This window comes from Lissotriton helveticus, chromosome 7, assembly GCF_964261635.1.
Source record: "Lissotriton helveticus chromosome 7, aLisHel1.1, whole genome shotgun sequence".
Taxonomy (NCBI): Eukaryota; Metazoa; Chordata; class Amphibia; order Caudata; family Salamandridae; genus Lissotriton; species Lissotriton helveticus.
Genome location: NC_136068.1, coordinates 1,898,082,433 through 1,898,098,812, shown reverse-complemented (window position 1 = coordinate 1,898,098,812; position 16,380 = coordinate 1,898,082,433). Strand labels below are relative to the sequence as shown.

Genomic DNA, 16,380 nt, shown 5'->3' with positions numbered 1-16,380 from the left:
ACAGACAGTGACAGAATATGATTTAAAATGACTGCGCGTGGACTCTGGGCGTGGATTTTAATATGCTGTTTTATTCTATATATACAGTATTTTTATGAGCATCTTGATGTACATTCTTTACACAACTTCATCTATGGATGGAAGAAAACAATGCAAGAATCACTCCTGTATCCCTGACCACACACCCAGGCTGTTCTGCATTTCCTTCTTCTCGTCCTACTTTCCAGTCACTTGAGAGTGATTAATACCTTTTCCCGTCACTTTCCTTACTTATCTCCCTTCTCTTGTCTGCTCTTATCCCCCCTCCCCCAATGCCCTCGTTTTGTTCTTTGACACGCTTCCCTCACCCTTGCTTCTTCCCTTTACCTTTTGCTGACCCCTTCCCATGTTCTGCACCTTTTCCTGCTGCACCCCCTGCTTTACCTCCCTGTCCCTTTCCTTCACCCCCTCCTTTACCTCCCTGTCCCTTTCCTTCACCCCCTCCTTTACCTCCCTGTCCCTTTACTTCGCCCCCTGCTTTACCTCCCTGTCCCTTTCCTTCACCCCCTGCTTTACCTCCCTGTCCCTTTCCTTCACCCCATGCTTTACCACCCTGTCCCTTTCCTTCACCCCCTGCTTTACCTCCCTGTCCCTTTCCTTCGCTCTTTCCCTTTGCACTCCTCTTTTCTCTTTCCTTTTGGTTCTCTCTTCCTTCGCTATTGTCTCCACCCGGTTCCTTTTCACCTCTTTGTTTCCCTTGTCCCTTCCCTCCTTCTCTGTCCTTACCCTTTCCTTCACCTTTCCCTTCTCCATGTCCCTTCTCTCCCTTGTTGTCTGAACCCTTTCCTTCACCCTTCACTCCATCTCTGCCCTTTCCTTCACCCTTCCCTCCATCTCTGCCCTTACCCTTTCCTTCACCTTTTCCTTCCCCTCCCCTCTTTGTCTCTTCACTCCTTTTTTCTCGCTTTCCTTCTTTCCCTTGCTCTCCTTCACTTCCTTCCTTTGATTCTGACTCTTCGCTGTATTCTTCGTGTTCTTCACTGTGATGTCGTTTCTCTCTTCTCTTTTGTTCTGCGCCTCTCTCTTCTTCCTTTTCAGGTTCAGCAGCTCCCTGGTTCTCTGTTCTCTCCTCCTTGGGTTCTTCTAGAAAGAAAAGAAGTTTTAAGGGAATGTCAGAGGGAAGATGGCGTCATCATCATGTCCAGGCTGCTGGCTGCAGACTTGTCACACCCAGAAGAGCCCTGCATTCCTGCCTTTGGATGGAGGAGCTACCTTTAAACACACACACACCCACTGCATTCTGGGTAATCTCAAACCTGCTGCAGGCTGGGTCTCACCCTGAAAAAGAACCACTCCTGCCCAGGGCAAGAGTTAAAGCTCTTTCATGGCGAGAGAGTAATGAACAGAGATGTTTTAAGGCATGGGCAAAATGGGCTCTGGCCCCGGGCCCTGGGCACCAGCTTTTCGGGTGGACCACGGCCGGACTGGTGGGAACAGCATCTAGCCCTCGCAGGGTGCTGTTTGACCGGCTCTGGGAACTGGGGGGGGGGGGGTGCTAGTGAGAAGTAACACACCTGCTTTTCTTACGCAGGTCTGATATTACAGCACTGATGCAAAACCAGCCCCCAGTGACAAAAGCACACCCCCGGGCACAAAACCGGCCCTCACCCCTTCGGTCCACAGGGGAAATGCCCAGTGCCCACTACGGCCAGTCCGGCCCTGATACAGACAGCTCAGTTCTGCAGAGAATCTTGCCCTGATGACCTTGAATAATTCTTAAACAGATGGTTTTAAGTACCATTTTCCTTTTAACTTATTTTTAATGTGGGTGGTGTATGTGAGTTTATTATAAACATTTTGCAAAGAGTTATTGTGCTTCTTTTTCATGCAACATCCATAAAAAAAATCTTAGTTCAAAACAATACATGATGTATGAGAGAATATGTCACTATCCCTTAATATTAGATGTAAACATATTAAGAAAATATCCCGTTTTTTTTCTGTCCCCGCCCTCAAATTGATCATAATGGCCATGGTTTTGTCAAAAATCGACTACGGGAACATCGTCCTTAATGGTGCTCCCGCATACGCTTTTCACCGGCTTCAGCTGGTCCAGAACCAGGCAGCTCGCCTGGTTTATGGCCTGGCTAAGTCACATCACTCCACTCCCCTTCTGAAAGCCCTCCACTGGCTCCCTATTAAGCAGCGGGCACTGTTTAAATTGGGATGCCTCACTTTTCAAGCTCGAGCAGGCACCGCCCCGGCATTTATCAACTCTGCCGTTACGAACTACTGCCCGCCGAGAGCTCTCCGCTCCTCTTCTCTGGGCTTGCTGGCAGTACCACATTTTAAGAAGAAAAGGGCTGGTGGTCAGAAATTCTCAGTTCTGGCCCCCACCTTTTGGAATGCCCTCCCCCCTTCAATAAGACTCCTGCCATCCTACATGGAATACCGCAGGGCCTTAAAAACTTTACTGTTTTAGCAAGCGTTCAATGATTAGCCACTGTTCTCTATTTTGCTTGTTTTTACCATTGTTGCCCCTAGCGCCAAGAAACTGCTTAGTACACGAGCGCTTTAGAAATGTTTTTAAATTCAAATTCAAATTAAGAACCTGGATCGGCGTGCCTGTGCTGTGCCAGTGACCTAGCCACAGCGGGCATGAAAGAGCTGAAATTGGATCATAAATTCAAAGCTGTTCCATCAAAATACATTTGAACCCGGGGCCAACAAAATCCTGAAGATGTCCCTGGTAATGAACCGGCCCAAAATTGGTGGGCATGTGAACGCAATGATTTTTCCCGCTGGGAAAATATGTCAACCACAGAGTAACTGAGAATTTCAATACAAGTGCATTGATATATGTATTTATGTATCTCTATACAGTGAACATAGCCAGAGGGCAATGGAACGCTGTAATGGGATTTAATGTATTTCATGTATTACATTTGTGCTTTTGTGCATGTACTCTTAGTACATTTTCATGAAACATTCATGTTTATGGATGCAGGAACTTCTTACGCCATGTTTATTACCCAGTGTGCCTCGCCATTGTACCACACATCGTGGTGTAAGAGCGACACAAACCGTAAGTCAGATTTTTTAAGCCACACAAAGCCTTTTTGCGTAATCCACAAATCTGGAGTAATGCCACTCAAATCGCTGCGTTGCATTACTCTGCCCTGGGTAGGCGTTTCGTGGGCATTACTAGGTGTTCTCACACAGCTTCCTTTCGGCTCAGTAGGGGTTGGAGGTACCGACGGACAGAGCGGGGCCTCTTTTTCCTGAGCTAGCGCCAGGCGAGGTGAGGATACTCCCAATCAGAATTTGGGAGAAGATCCCCTTAAACCATGACTTCATTGCCCACCATTTAGCATCACTCAATGGTATGTCATATGTTTTCTTGCATGGTCCTTTGGACAATTGAGTTCACTTTTGACTTCACGGTTGCAGTAGTACTAACAATAGGTCCTGAAGAAAGCCATTAGTGGCTGAAACATGTTGACCAGTACATTTACCATCAGATAGTAATATTTGTTTGAAATTCTATCCACACTCTGTTTTTAAACTTTGCCATCATGGTGGCCCTCTTAATAAAGTTTCTTGTTAGGCATCATGATAGTCAATTTTAACATCACATTATTATACACCTTTTTTGAGCAGTGCAACACTTTCTCTTCCCACAGCCCCCAACAATAACACTCTTCTGGCTGTTCATCACTGGTGGATCCGTAACCAATAGTTCCCTTGCGATTTCTATTAGTAAGGAACTTGGTGGATACCAGTATATACAGAAAAATCCCAGATGATGAAGCTCCGCCATTGGGTGGGCTGATGGGTTTTCTTTTCTCTTCTTTTTACTCAGTAGTCCTCGCACACACACTATGGTGTCGATTCCGATCCGGTAAAATGCGCTCCGAATGGTCGTACGGAGAGTTTTTTCCCCGTACGAATCGTATCCGTAGACGTCCCGTACGTACGATGAAGTACGATCCGTACTAGGTGCCGAACTCCGTACGAGTCGTACAGGACTCCGTACGACTCAAATCTCCGTACGAATCTCACTCGGAACCCGCTGTACGCGACATCGCGGCACGTTTTTACGACCCAGCAAGTACGATTCGTGTCGGGTACGCGCCGTACGACCCTTTTCCTACGGGAGCCGAAAACAGTCGTAAACGCAGAGTTCGCGCCAAAACAGGTACGGAACGCCCCCCCCGGGTACGGCACGTACCCCCCATGATCGCAGGGGTACGCGCCGTACCCCTGTGGTCATGCGGGGTACGTGCCGTACACCCAGCGTACATGGGGTACGCACCGTACCCCATGTACAGTGGGTGTACGGCACGTACCCCATGTACGCTGGGTGTACGGCACGTACCCCGCATGACCACAGGGGTACGGCGCATACCCCTGCGATCATGGGGGGTACGCGCCGTACGGTGTGTAGGTGATCGTGCGCTTTTCCGTACGAATCGACGTGTACCGTACGAATCGCGTCCGGGTCGGCCGATCGGAATCGTCCGGTCGTACGGCGTCTGTACGAGTCGTACGGAAACGGCTCCGGATACGATTCGTACGGACGGGGATTTTACCGGATCGGAATCGACCCCTATATCTCTAAGTAAGCATTAATCTTACGAGCCTGTATAGAGCACTAGTACCCCCGTGTGTTCTTTTATTGTTCTCGCACAGCTCTCATCGTTCTTGATGCATTCGCATCTTTGCAACACCTCGTAAACCTGACAATCACCCAAAAAGATACGCCTGCCCAACAGAGGCATAACATCGGAAAAACCTTTATTTCTCCCTGTCACTTACTCTTTTTATGTGCGCTTCATTCTGCAGCACACATAGACATTGAAAAAAGCCTCTCAGGATTGTTTTTTGTGCAGGAAGGTGTCCCTTCCTGCACAAAAACAATTCACCTGAGAACACGGGAACCCTTGCACGATGGTGCAAGATTGCCTGCTTTGGTGGTCGGCAGCACACTGTGTCCCAACGCATGGGAACGGACAGAAAGTCACAGTATGCCTCAAATGTGGCGCATTCCTGCACTTCCTCGTGACGCAGCTCAGTGAGGTGACTTCCTGCAGTGCCCTGCATCACTATTTCAGGCATATGCCCCCTAGAGGTCTTTGTAGATTTCACTAATGTCAGAAACGTAGTGGGAATGCAGGGTGGCTTCTGATCGATGTACATGGAGCACACACAGTTGAATTCTGTGGTCTGTGGGGCCCTCCTGAATATGTTCAAACTTTAAAAAACATTGAATCCAAGACAGACACAAGTGACTGAGGCAGAAAGAATCAAATCTGGCGAGAAGCAGATGCAGTAAGAGAAGAGCTCTAAAAAGTGCAGCGTTAGATCATAGATGGGTAACAGTCAATTACAGAGATGTTTTCACCAAGGGTTTTTGAGTGAACTCAAATATAAAACGAAAGAGAGGCTTGCGTTGTCCATGATGTCACTCAGAACCTCGAGGTGAAAAACATCCTCGTAATTTACTTTTACCCAGCTATAATTTATGTTATGTATGGCCCCCAAAATCATCTGACCCTGCCTTCAACTACCGCACAGGGGCATTGGAGTAATGGGGAGAGATACACACCCTGGCCTTTGTTATGTGCAGGGCCGGACTGGCTACCGGGCATTTCAGCATTCTGCAGAGCTGGGGGCCGATTTCGTTGATGGGGACCTGCGTTTGCAAAACGAAATTCGTTTTGCATTGTTGATTTCGAAGCACACGCAGGTCTCCATCTACGAAATTAGCCCCCACCGCTGTGACATCAGCCCCCAGCTCTGCAGAATGCTAAAATGCCCGGTAGCCAGTCCGGCCCTGGTTATGTGTCCCTGTCCCAGCCCCCACATCTTCCCTGCCCTCATTCCCCTCCTGCAGCTGTGCTTCCTGCTTTCAGTCAAAGCTGACAAGCAGCACCGCTCTCAGAGAGCCCTGTCACCTGACCCGGAAGCCCTTCATGAGGTAGCAACAATGGGTAACCAGTTTTGTTATCAACTGTTGCTACGTCATAGCAGTGGGTTAAAACTTTTTAAAACTGAAATAAATGATAAAGGCTCACTATGAGACCACATGTAACATGAAGCACCTGGACTCTGTCACACATAGGCCTGGTCTGTGCAAACTCTGTATCACACAAGCTCACTCCTGAGTGAATCTCGACTTGGTTTGAGTAGAGAATGTCTCACAGGACCTGTCACACTGCAGACAATACACTGCTGGCGCAACTCAAGCCTTTTGGTCATGAGGCAGAACTTGGCACATTTCTCACGCATGTAGGGTCCCATAGGTATTGCATAAAAGTCAGTTGTTTCTTGATAAATATGTGGATTGGTCAATGAATACATTTTTCAAACTTGTCCACCCAATTAAAGACTTACAAGAAGAGGTGAGCAGACAGAACATCAAGAGTAAGAAGAGGGGAAAGATAAACAAGTGACAGAATCTGCAATGGTCTTCATGCTCCCATTGTCTAGCTCCCAGCTTTTGTTGTGTCGTCTGGTGTTGTGACCTTATCCTGCTGTGATAGTGTGCTGTCATAGTTTTTTTTATGTTGTGTTTTGGTTGAGTGTCTTTTTTTTGTCTCTATACCTGCTTTGTCTTTATATCTCGCTTCTTATTTTATGTTGTGATGATGTGCTGTGTTCTTGTTTAGTTGTATTTTTGTGTTATGTTGTTGTGGGCTTTAAGAGAAGAAGAGGACATCCAGCATAGAAAAGACACCACCCAGGCTTGGGGATTGAAAGCTACAGTGGTCAACGTTAGCCAATACTGCCATGGTCCTTTCACGCAACGTTAGCCAATACTGCCATGGTCCTTTCACGCATATCTTCTACGTATCTTTAACTTTCACTTTCAGTTGAGTTACGCAGAGAAGCAACATGTCCCTGGAGCAGAGAATATGGCAACAATGCAGAAATACTTCCTGGACAGGACTGCAGGGGGAATGGATATTTCATGTTGTATTTCTGTAGGCCAGTCTGTTTGCCAGAGAAGTCTATGTGCTGCGCAGAAGGATGAGACGGCAGAAACGGCCTGACCATAAATGGGCAGCCTTCACCATAAGCTCGACCAAGGGTCATAATATAGAAAGTGCTCAGCAGGCATGTGTGCCCGCTTTGTGTTCCACCGGGGCACTTTGGTATTACAGAAGAGGATGCAGACACTTGTTGAACCCCTACTTAAATACATGTATTAAAGAGAGTGTTTCCTCATTTGCGTGCAGGCGTGACACCGCGCAAAGGAGGGAATGTCTTCACCTCTGCACCCGACATATTCTGGATGTGGGTGCAAAGGGAAAGAAGATGTCGGGTGGCGCGTTGACAGTGCGCTACAAAAATTTGACACACTGTTAGTGCACCACCTGATGGCAGACCTCTGGAGGAGGGAAGTGGGTCCTATGGACCCCCTCAAACATCCCCTTGGAGGTGGGAGCTAACACTTTCTGCACCCGGCTGCAAGGAGATCTCTAAACCCTCTTAAAATTGCAGGCAGGTTGCCGCCTGCACAGTAAGACATGGAGCGGCTTTGAAGCACCCGCTCGATATTTTACTTGAATGAGCTGCCCCCATGGCAGCACGAGTTGAAAGTTGCCCTGAGGGGAGCACATTCTACATTATAGTGCACTTTCCCTTTTTGTGTATGGCGCACCTATTTGAAGCTGCCCGTGCTGCAAATATCTGTAACAGGGGCCTAGGAGTTCTTTCTCCCTCTCCATGCCATCTCCCAGAGCGTTACTTCTGCTTAAGAGAACTGAACTTTACACTGGTGCATTGAATTAGGTCGGGTGCTGCCGATTCACTACAAACAACGCAAACACCGTGATCTCTGTTATAACACATTTGCACAACCCAGCAATTTAACACTGGTGCCCTGCATTGACTTGTTAATGACATTACGGCTTGCAGACAGTGGGCGGATTGCCATTCTCCTGTTATGAAAACACCTAAAATTCCCCCATCTTGCTGCTGACTTTGGCAGTAGTGAGGACTGGAACAGCCGGACCCTTGAGGGGAGTAATCAACAGCATTTACCAGGATTAGCTGATGCACTCTAGTGTGAATGACATTGGTATACTTCGATATGCCTCTTTCAGTTACCAGCTTTAGAACCACTTCTGACGCCAACAATGGGGCAGATTTACAAGAGAGTGACACATTTGTGAAGATGCGTCACATTCCCTGTGCCACTTTGAGAAACGCTTGCGCCACTATGGATGCGCGTATTTACAATACGGTGCACGATGGCGCATGGATTGACAGATGTGTCAGAAATTCTAACACATCTGTTGATGCAAAAGTCGCGCATTGCTGGAGTCATGTCGCAAGCATGACACAACTCCAGCAATGCAAGGGGAGGCCTATCCTCATTTTGCTGCGTCACTCCTTATGCCTGCTCCAAGCAGGCATAAGAATTTGATGCAGTGGCATCCTAGAAGTGGTGCAGTGAAATCTTGTAGATTTCACTGCATCACATTTACGAGGCTTTTTTGCGTTGGAACGTCCACCCTGCATTCATTATACCTGACGCAGGTATAATGTGACGCAGGGCTTTACAACGTAACGCATCTCCCTAGATGCGTGACATTGTAAATGGACCGCATTTTTATGCTGCTGCTGCATCACAGTAAGTGTCACAACGGCGGTGCAAAAACAATGCAAGGGGCTTGCAAATCTGCCCCAGGTTTGCTTCTATGCTGCAAACTCACACAAGTCTGCCTTAATGAAAAGGAAGAAAATACTTTTGATAGGGGGGAAAATATACTTCAGTGTTACAGGACCAGCTGTGGAGTAGTTAACAGATTATAGGCCTCATTTATGACTTTTTTGCCTTAGGGCAGCAACACAGGCCTTCCAGCTGCGGTGCCCTAAGGCAAAAGAAAAGGGCAGGAATGCACCGTATCTATCAGATACGGTGCATTCCGGTCCTTTTCCCCTGCATGGGGGCACAATTGGCTGCTGTGTGTCAACGCAGGCACCTTTGCACCATGGATGATAATTTTTGTGCAGGAGGCTTTTTTCTCTTTCTATGTGTGCTGCACTATGCAACCCACATAGAAAAAGGAAAACGAGTGTTTTTGGCACTGCCTTTGTCACAATAGCTTGTAAGTCTGGGGCAGTGTCAAAAAGCCATGGAAGGTGCTGGGAATGCCCCCAGCAACACCCATTGCATGCCATTTTAATGCAGAAAACTGCTTTAAAGGGAATTATATTTAACAGAAGCTTTAACCTCGCCAAAATAGTGGCTTAGTGCTGACTTGTAAATATGGAGCAGGTTCATGCGCCAACAGAGTGTCACAAAAAGTGGCTCACTGGAGGTGCAAGGGGCCTATAAATAAGCCTCTATTAATTGTTGTTAGGTACTCAAGAAGTCAATGCTAGAAAGATTGTTTGCAAGACTAGGGCTTCAACTCCTCGTAGTCTGCTGTTTGTTTGTGGCCCTTTAAATAAATGTAACCAGGATGGTGTAACTTCCTAGATATTGGCAAATAATATTCTGAGATTTTGCCGCAATAATTGATAACACTCATCAACTATGTGTATGCGGTGTAAGTAAAATAACTGAAATTCCCCTGAGTGCCCTAGAAATCCAAATAGGAAATATAATGATCCCGAGTCACAAAGATAAACGTGCACTTTTGTGTAAGTTTGCTACTTTTCAGTATTCACAAAGGTTAAAAAGTCTAGGTTTACTTGTAGTAACTTATCTTTGTCAATACCTAAAACTCGTTAAGTTAGACTTTTGGTCTAAGTTTACCTTTGTGAATACCGCAAAGTAGTAAACTTACACAAAAGTGCAAGTTTTTCTTTGTGAATCAGGCCCACTGATCTTTGTTGGCACTTTAAGTGACAGCATGTGAGATGAGGGAACCTATTGTCTGGTTTACCCTATTGACAATAGTTAAAGCTTTGTCTGTTGATAGAAGCCAAAGACAGGGTGCAGAAAACCCTCACACAAGACATACAAGACATAGTCAACCCTTACCAAACATCGGCCTGGTGCACTTCATGCCGGCCCTGGTGCGGCAGCACTTGTCGCCACCGTCGCAGTCCCAGTCCACTGAGCAGTTCTTCAGCTTTGAGAAGTCGGGTTTACGGCAGGGTTTCTTGGTCTTGGAGGGATCTGACCCTTCTTCCTTTTTAAAGTTCTCAAACTTTTTGCCATGTTTTTGGATGTAGTCACCAAAACACATCCCGGGCTTATCCTCACCCTCATGCTGAGAGTCGCCTAAAACAACGCAATGCAGATAATACAGGCTTAAAAACAGACACAAGTTCATCAAAAAAGTCTTTAAAATTCAGATCTCCACATCTAGCAGAACATCTATCATAACTTCACAGGAAATGAACTACCGACGACTGACCGGCAACCACAATATAGGCTGGATTGATGAACCCATTGACCATCTTTATTGATTTCCAATCACCATGTCAAAATCAGACCTGACTGTTCCTGTATCAAAGTTAACATCCATAGTCGCTATTGTGCTGAACAAAGACCACTGAAAGTTTAAGGGGGACAGAGCCAAGACTTGAACTGATGGCCACTGACTCAAAGCCTTATATACCTGACGTCACTTCGTCAATCTTAGTGTGACTCAAGCTTAAATCTGTGCAGGGTGACATGTAACACAAGAGACCAGGGGCAGCCACCAGCATGATGTAGAGTTCACCTCTTAAAGAGCCCAATGTGTGAGAGAGAAGGGAGAAGGGATCACAAAGCACAAAGGGAGAAGAAACAGTGAACTTGAGCAAAGGTAGTGGAGCTGATTGCTGCCATCTTTGAGAAGTTTCTTATGAGTCTCCAACTTTAAAAACTTCATGACCTTGATGATATTTTCAAACACACGTTTTGTGAATATTAAATAAACATGCTTAGTTGTAACATTAAACCTAGTTTTACTAACCAATTTCACAGCAAAAATATATGATGACTTAATATTCCGATAAAGATTTCTTTGTGGGAAATGTTGTCCATGGCTGAGGTTTACAAAGCTAAGATTTTCTCACTTTGGAACAACTCTGGCAGTAAAGTTATCATTTTGCATTACAAACTTTGAGACCAAGTAGAATTTGCAGGTTGAATATCTTACACTGTAGAGAGTTTCCACATGAGCATCTGAAGTGCCCTCTCTGTAATGTACATCCTATATGTGTTCACCTGTTTCTTCAGCTTTCAGCTGAGCTAATTTTAGTGCTGGCACTAGGAATGGGGAGGAGAGGGCATATTTCAGTGAATATGGTATTCTTCTGATCTCTCCTCATGCAGGACAGCATTTGCGGCTGCTGCACTGCTCTGCGTGAGAAACTGGTAAATGTGCCCGAGTGTTTCAGAGAATGTAGCAAAGACAGAACAGAAACATCCATCAACACAGCATTCAAGGAGGAGAGGTACTATTGCAAATAAATCAGGACTTCGGTTTGGAAAAGTACTGTTGGTAATTAACAACTTCTAGTTCTGTCTCATGCTCTCTACACTCCTCTGTCTTTAGTGCTTGCACTCTCCTAATCACTTTGACATTTTTGGTTCATTAATCCTGTCTCTTTGCTGTAAAGAAGGTTTCTATGCGAATGGAGCCCTCTAACCATGCCCCAGCTAGGGCTGTCTGTGGCACCTTGGCCTGTCAAGACCATTCAAGGTGGGAGGCATTTTAGTAAGCAGACCATTATTTCATATATATCAGGTGCTGACACACAGTGTGGAAGAGGTGTGGCGCCGCGGCCAGGGCGACTGACGCTGGAATCTGGGGACCACGGTTCGATCCCCGGCTCCAGCGGCAGGTCAGCCCAGCACCATGTGACTCTGGGCAATAGCTCGCTTAATCTTCCCGACGGCCCCCCAGCGCCTGGAGACCCTTACGGGTGATTGTGCGCTTTACAAATGTGGACTTTACTTTACTTTACTTACAGTGGGCTGGGCAGCAGTCACCTTATTCTCTTGCTACCAGAGGGGGTCATCCATATTCTGTGGCTTGGGTGTCTATTCCTGACTGTGAATCCCTTGGGATTGTCAATTCATTCTATACTGCTTTGGTGACCCAGAAAACAAACCCGCCTCTTAAGGTGCCTCACTAGGGATAGTGCAGGACTCAGGGGTGGTAATACTGGGTGAATCAGTAAATCTGTGTCTTGATAATACTTGGAGAACACAAGTCAATGCCGTAGGAAACCTTAGCTGCAGCAGTGATCACCACATGCCAACTTGCATCCCTGCTTCCTTATGTGGGAAAAGTTTTCAAAGTATGACTGTGCAGTATTACTGCACCCCAAAATACCACTGCACTCTTTTCGATTCCTGAGAGGGCTGCTAACAGAAGTTAATGACCCCATTCAAAATATGTAGATACTCATTATTAGGGCTTATGTGTGTAAGGACTTACCTGCCGGTATGACGTTGGCCGCTGCGAGAGCGAGGAGTGTGGTGAAAAGGAGGGCCCTCATGGCGGTTCAGCACTCAGCGCAGTCTCAGGATCCGCACTTAGGAATGAGGGGAGAAGAGCTCTTACCACTGAGATGAGGACCAGAGCATCCCCCATTTAAAGGACCTCAGAGGCAAAGTCAAGATAGCAGAACTGAACAAGCCCCGCCCATCGATTAAGGGATTATTCCACCTCAGCCAGCACCAACAGAGGACTCTGAGTAGCTGATTGTTCACTCCATGTGTGCATAACCTTTACTGTGTCACAGTAGTGCAGGGCTGTGCAGGGTGGGGCACTGTGTGTTCAGGAGTTGCTGAGAATATCCGATAATTAGTTTACTTACTGATTTATTTCCAGTAAAGGCACAGTTATCTGCAAGTTTGATATCTCTCCTTACAATAGAGAATGTGCAGTAGTTCTTGGAAGTAGACATGACCTTGGAGAAAACCTTCAAACATATCAAATCACACTACAATTACTGGGATCATCAGACAAAAATATGACGCCAAACTTTACTTTCTAGAAACCTTTGAAAAGCAGATGAAAATGAATACTTGAAATCTCTATCTTGAAAAACTCATCAGCTTATAAAATAATCATCAGTGGAAAATTATACTAACTCCTGCCTAGATTTACTGTTCTTCACGTTGCCATTGTCCAGACATTTAAACATGTGGCTCAATCCAGTGGATGGTGAAATGAACAATTCCACAGTGAGAGTTAAGAGGAATGAGAAGTCCCCTGAGCAGCTTCCGGGTCACTCCTGCTTTACCACATCTGACTCTGACAGTGGTCCTGCCCAAGAGTGCCGTCTCTTTACTGCTGTATTCTGACTCCTGGAGCAAAATGTGGCCCACAGACTGGGTGAGGATCTACCGCTGACTTGTTGTTCTTCGTGGAAATCTGCACCAGGTTCAGGGATTTGCCTCTTGCAATGCCAAATAATGCGGAAATGATCTAGATAATAATTTCATCTCATAATAGTCCCTTTAACACCAAGGGGCATATTTACAAGGGGATATCACCACCAGGACATCACTTTTAGCTATGTTCAGGTGGCGATATCCCCTTCTTTTTACTTACAAAGTGGCTGTAAACCACTTAACATGGCTTAATGCCACTTAATTAATAATGCCCCATTCAAGGCTTCCCTTAGCATGCAGTGGATGTTCCGCCACACCACCCACTGCTTTTAACGCTGCCCCATATTTACAAGGTTGGGGCAGCACCAAAAGCTGAGGTGCAGATTTACAAGCCCCTTGCACCTCCTCGCGTCACCATTGCATCACTTTTATTTAATGCAATGGAGGCGCAAACAATGCGGCCAATTTACGACATGACGCTTCTAGGGAAATGTGTCATGTTGTAAAGCTCTGATCACATTATACCTGGTAGGCGTTCCCATTCAAAAAGCCACGTAGAACTGACGCCGTGAAATTTACAACATTTCACTGCTCCACTCTAAGCTTTCACTGCCTCAAAACTCCTGCGACTGCTCAGACCAGGCGTGAGGAATGACGCTGGGATTTTTGAACAGGACTCACCTATCTGTTGTGGTGTAGTACTTTCATGAGCAACTCTAGCACTGAGTCACTTTTGGGCCAACAGATGTGTCAGAATTTCTGACACATCTGTTTATCCTTGCACCATGGAGCAAGACATTTGGCGCAGGGGCAAGGAAACTGACACATCTATGCAGATGTGTCAGTTCCTTGTAAATCTGCCCCTAAGACAAGGGTACTGCTGTTCTTAGGATGGTGATACGAAAGGAAATTATTCATTTCTCATTCTTTTCTGCTCTTTCCACTTGTGCCTCATTCTGCATCACCCATGGAATGAGCAAATCGCCTTCGAAGATTGTTTATGTGCTGTAAGTTGTCCCTCTCTTCACATAAACTATCACCCCTGCACTGCAGGCATCTTTGCAACATGTTGCAAGGGTGCCTGCGCTGGAGCTAGGGTGCTTTTTCGGCACCAACACTAGGGTAAACACAGGGGTGCACCATATTTTTTTAACTGCTGAGCATCCCTGTATTTTAAAATTTTAGAGCGCAGCATTACTTATTTTGGCATAGCACCGCTCTCCAAGGTTTTGTTGTAAATATCCCCCCCCCCCACCTGTTTTTGATTGTCATGTTGCACTTGGAGGAAGTTGTGAGTGTAAAAAGAACAAGACAACTTCGCAACATTTGCCCTCTACATCTGAGGGTAAAAGGAGGTGCAAACAGTGCTTCATGGAAGACTGACTAGGGCTTAGTATGTAGCAATAGACATGTTTTAAGTCACGGGCAAAGTGGGCATTTACCCAGAACCCCCACCTTCCAAGGGGCCATATGGGATAGGGAACTTTCTCTCTGTTCCTCCTCTATCTTATCTATTTTATAATTACATCTTTTTTCCACTTTCATTAACTGTACCTCTCACTCTGTCTCTCTTTCTAGTGTCACCCGAAGAGTTTTTGTATGATATATCTTTCATGCTAACCTGTAAAAGTTTAACATATAATTCAGTATTGTTTTGTATAGTGTTGCTTGAATTAGCAGAACATAGGTAATGCAATTTATACTTTTTCTGTACTGGGGCCCTCAAAATATGACTTTCCCAGAGGCCCCGAGATCCTTCAGATGTCACTGTGGAGCCCCCACAATGATTGTTAGTGTCTACAGGAGGTCCCACTGCTCACACATGCACCTGCTGCTCTAGCTCAGGATGTAGCTACAACAGGGTTAATGACTTTTTTCAACTCTCCTGTGCCTTGTGTCAGCCATGCCAAACTCAATGGAAATCCAAAAGATGTCAAAGTATTTCTAGACTACTGAACCGATCACCTCCTTTCCAAGTCCACCTCATTTGTTGCAGTTCATTCAGCATCACATCTCATCAGCGGTCTTTGGAAATCCAGTAGGGTCACCCCAACACTGCCTCTTCCCATTCTCTTCACCTCCAAGACTTGCTGTGTGATCCTCTATTCTAGCTCCCTGAAGCTTACCCAGTGGTTCTATTCTCCAAGCCACCACCCTTACAGCAAAGTGATGGCCAAATGCAGAATCCCAAAGCCTGATGTTTAACCATAAGGTCTTTCAGCTGGAATGTGTTCTTTGCTTAATATTATAATTTAACAAACAAACTAAATACATTTATTTGTTGAGACAGCATGCTTTCAGACAGAAGGTCCCCGTAGAGCATGTCAGTCCCCTGTGAAGTGCAAGGGTTTCATGGTGGCTTCACTGATGTGCACTCAAAACACAGCAGAGCTGGGATGTAAAATGTGTGCACCCATGAAACAACAATTGACTGGTTATTATTCTGTAAATGGAGGCACCACTGAAAAGGTGAAAGGAGCACAATATGGGGGAGGCCTGGGTTAGAGAAGCACATTTCTGCTGATACAACTCTTTAGATGTAGGTTTTCTGATATTTGGACTCTTCTAAGACCCTTGAAAAGGCTTTTTGCTGTATAATGAGTCAATTAATACCTTTCACCTGTGAGTCATGAGAAATGCTTTCATTTAAGTTAAAATGTTTTCTGGCTTTGAAACTCATGTGAGCAACCTGCCAGTACAAACCCTGAGAAAACATGGGGTGCTTTCAACTGAGCTGGTTTCTAAGCTGTCGTTAAGGAAAAAGAGGGAATGCCAGAAGAGTTCTCACCATTAAGGGATCACAACAAAAGGAAAGACAAACAACCCCATTCATATACAGGCTGTGAACAAGGACCAGATCCAGCAGTCCCAGGTTTTTAATTTGTCCGATGGTCATGAGAAATACATTTCTCCTTGTTTATGATCCATTCCTGATGCAGGACAGACAAATAATCATAGACGGGAACAAGCTCACACTAGGCAGACTCAATTATATACCATAATTACAAAATAATACGTTAAGGCTCCCACTTCGAAAAGGATTCATGTAATACATCATTCTATGTGAAATATAAAGTTGACTTTACTAGACTACATTATATCTA

At 45.7% G+C, this 16,380-nt stretch overlaps 1 protein-coding gene across 1 annotated transcript; it reads right to left on the bottom strand.

The window, feature by feature from the left end:
• Positions 1–343: 343 nt before the first annotated feature.
• On the bottom strand, positions 344–12,435 carry LOC144769892 (uncharacterized). The gene is made up of 4 exons (XM_078654087.1): positions 12,375–12,435; positions 9,980–10,222; positions 622–1,122; positions 344–423 (listed from the first exon to the last, which is right to left on the bottom strand). The coding sequence occupies exons 1-4, from the start codon at positions 12,433–12,435 to the stop codon at positions 344–346; spliced, it is 885 nt and encodes a 294-aa protein (XP_078510213.1).
• Positions 12,436–16,380: the final 3,945 nt, after the last annotated feature.

Bases quoted from the DNA above. Each gene is read 5' to 3' on its own strand.
- LOC144769892 (XM_078654087.1), bottom strand. From the start codon at position 12,435: ATGAGGGCCCTCCTTTTCACCACACTCCTCGCTCTCGCAGCGGCCAAC. The intron at 10,223-12,374 runs GTAAGTCCTTAC...GCGTTGTTTTAG, and splicing joins GGCCAACGTCATACCGGCAG to GCGACTCTCAGCATGAGGGT. The intron at 1,123-9,979 runs GTAAGGGTTGAC...TTTTCTTTCTAG, and splicing joins GTGCACCAGGCCGATGTTTG to AAGAACCCAAGGAGGAGAGA.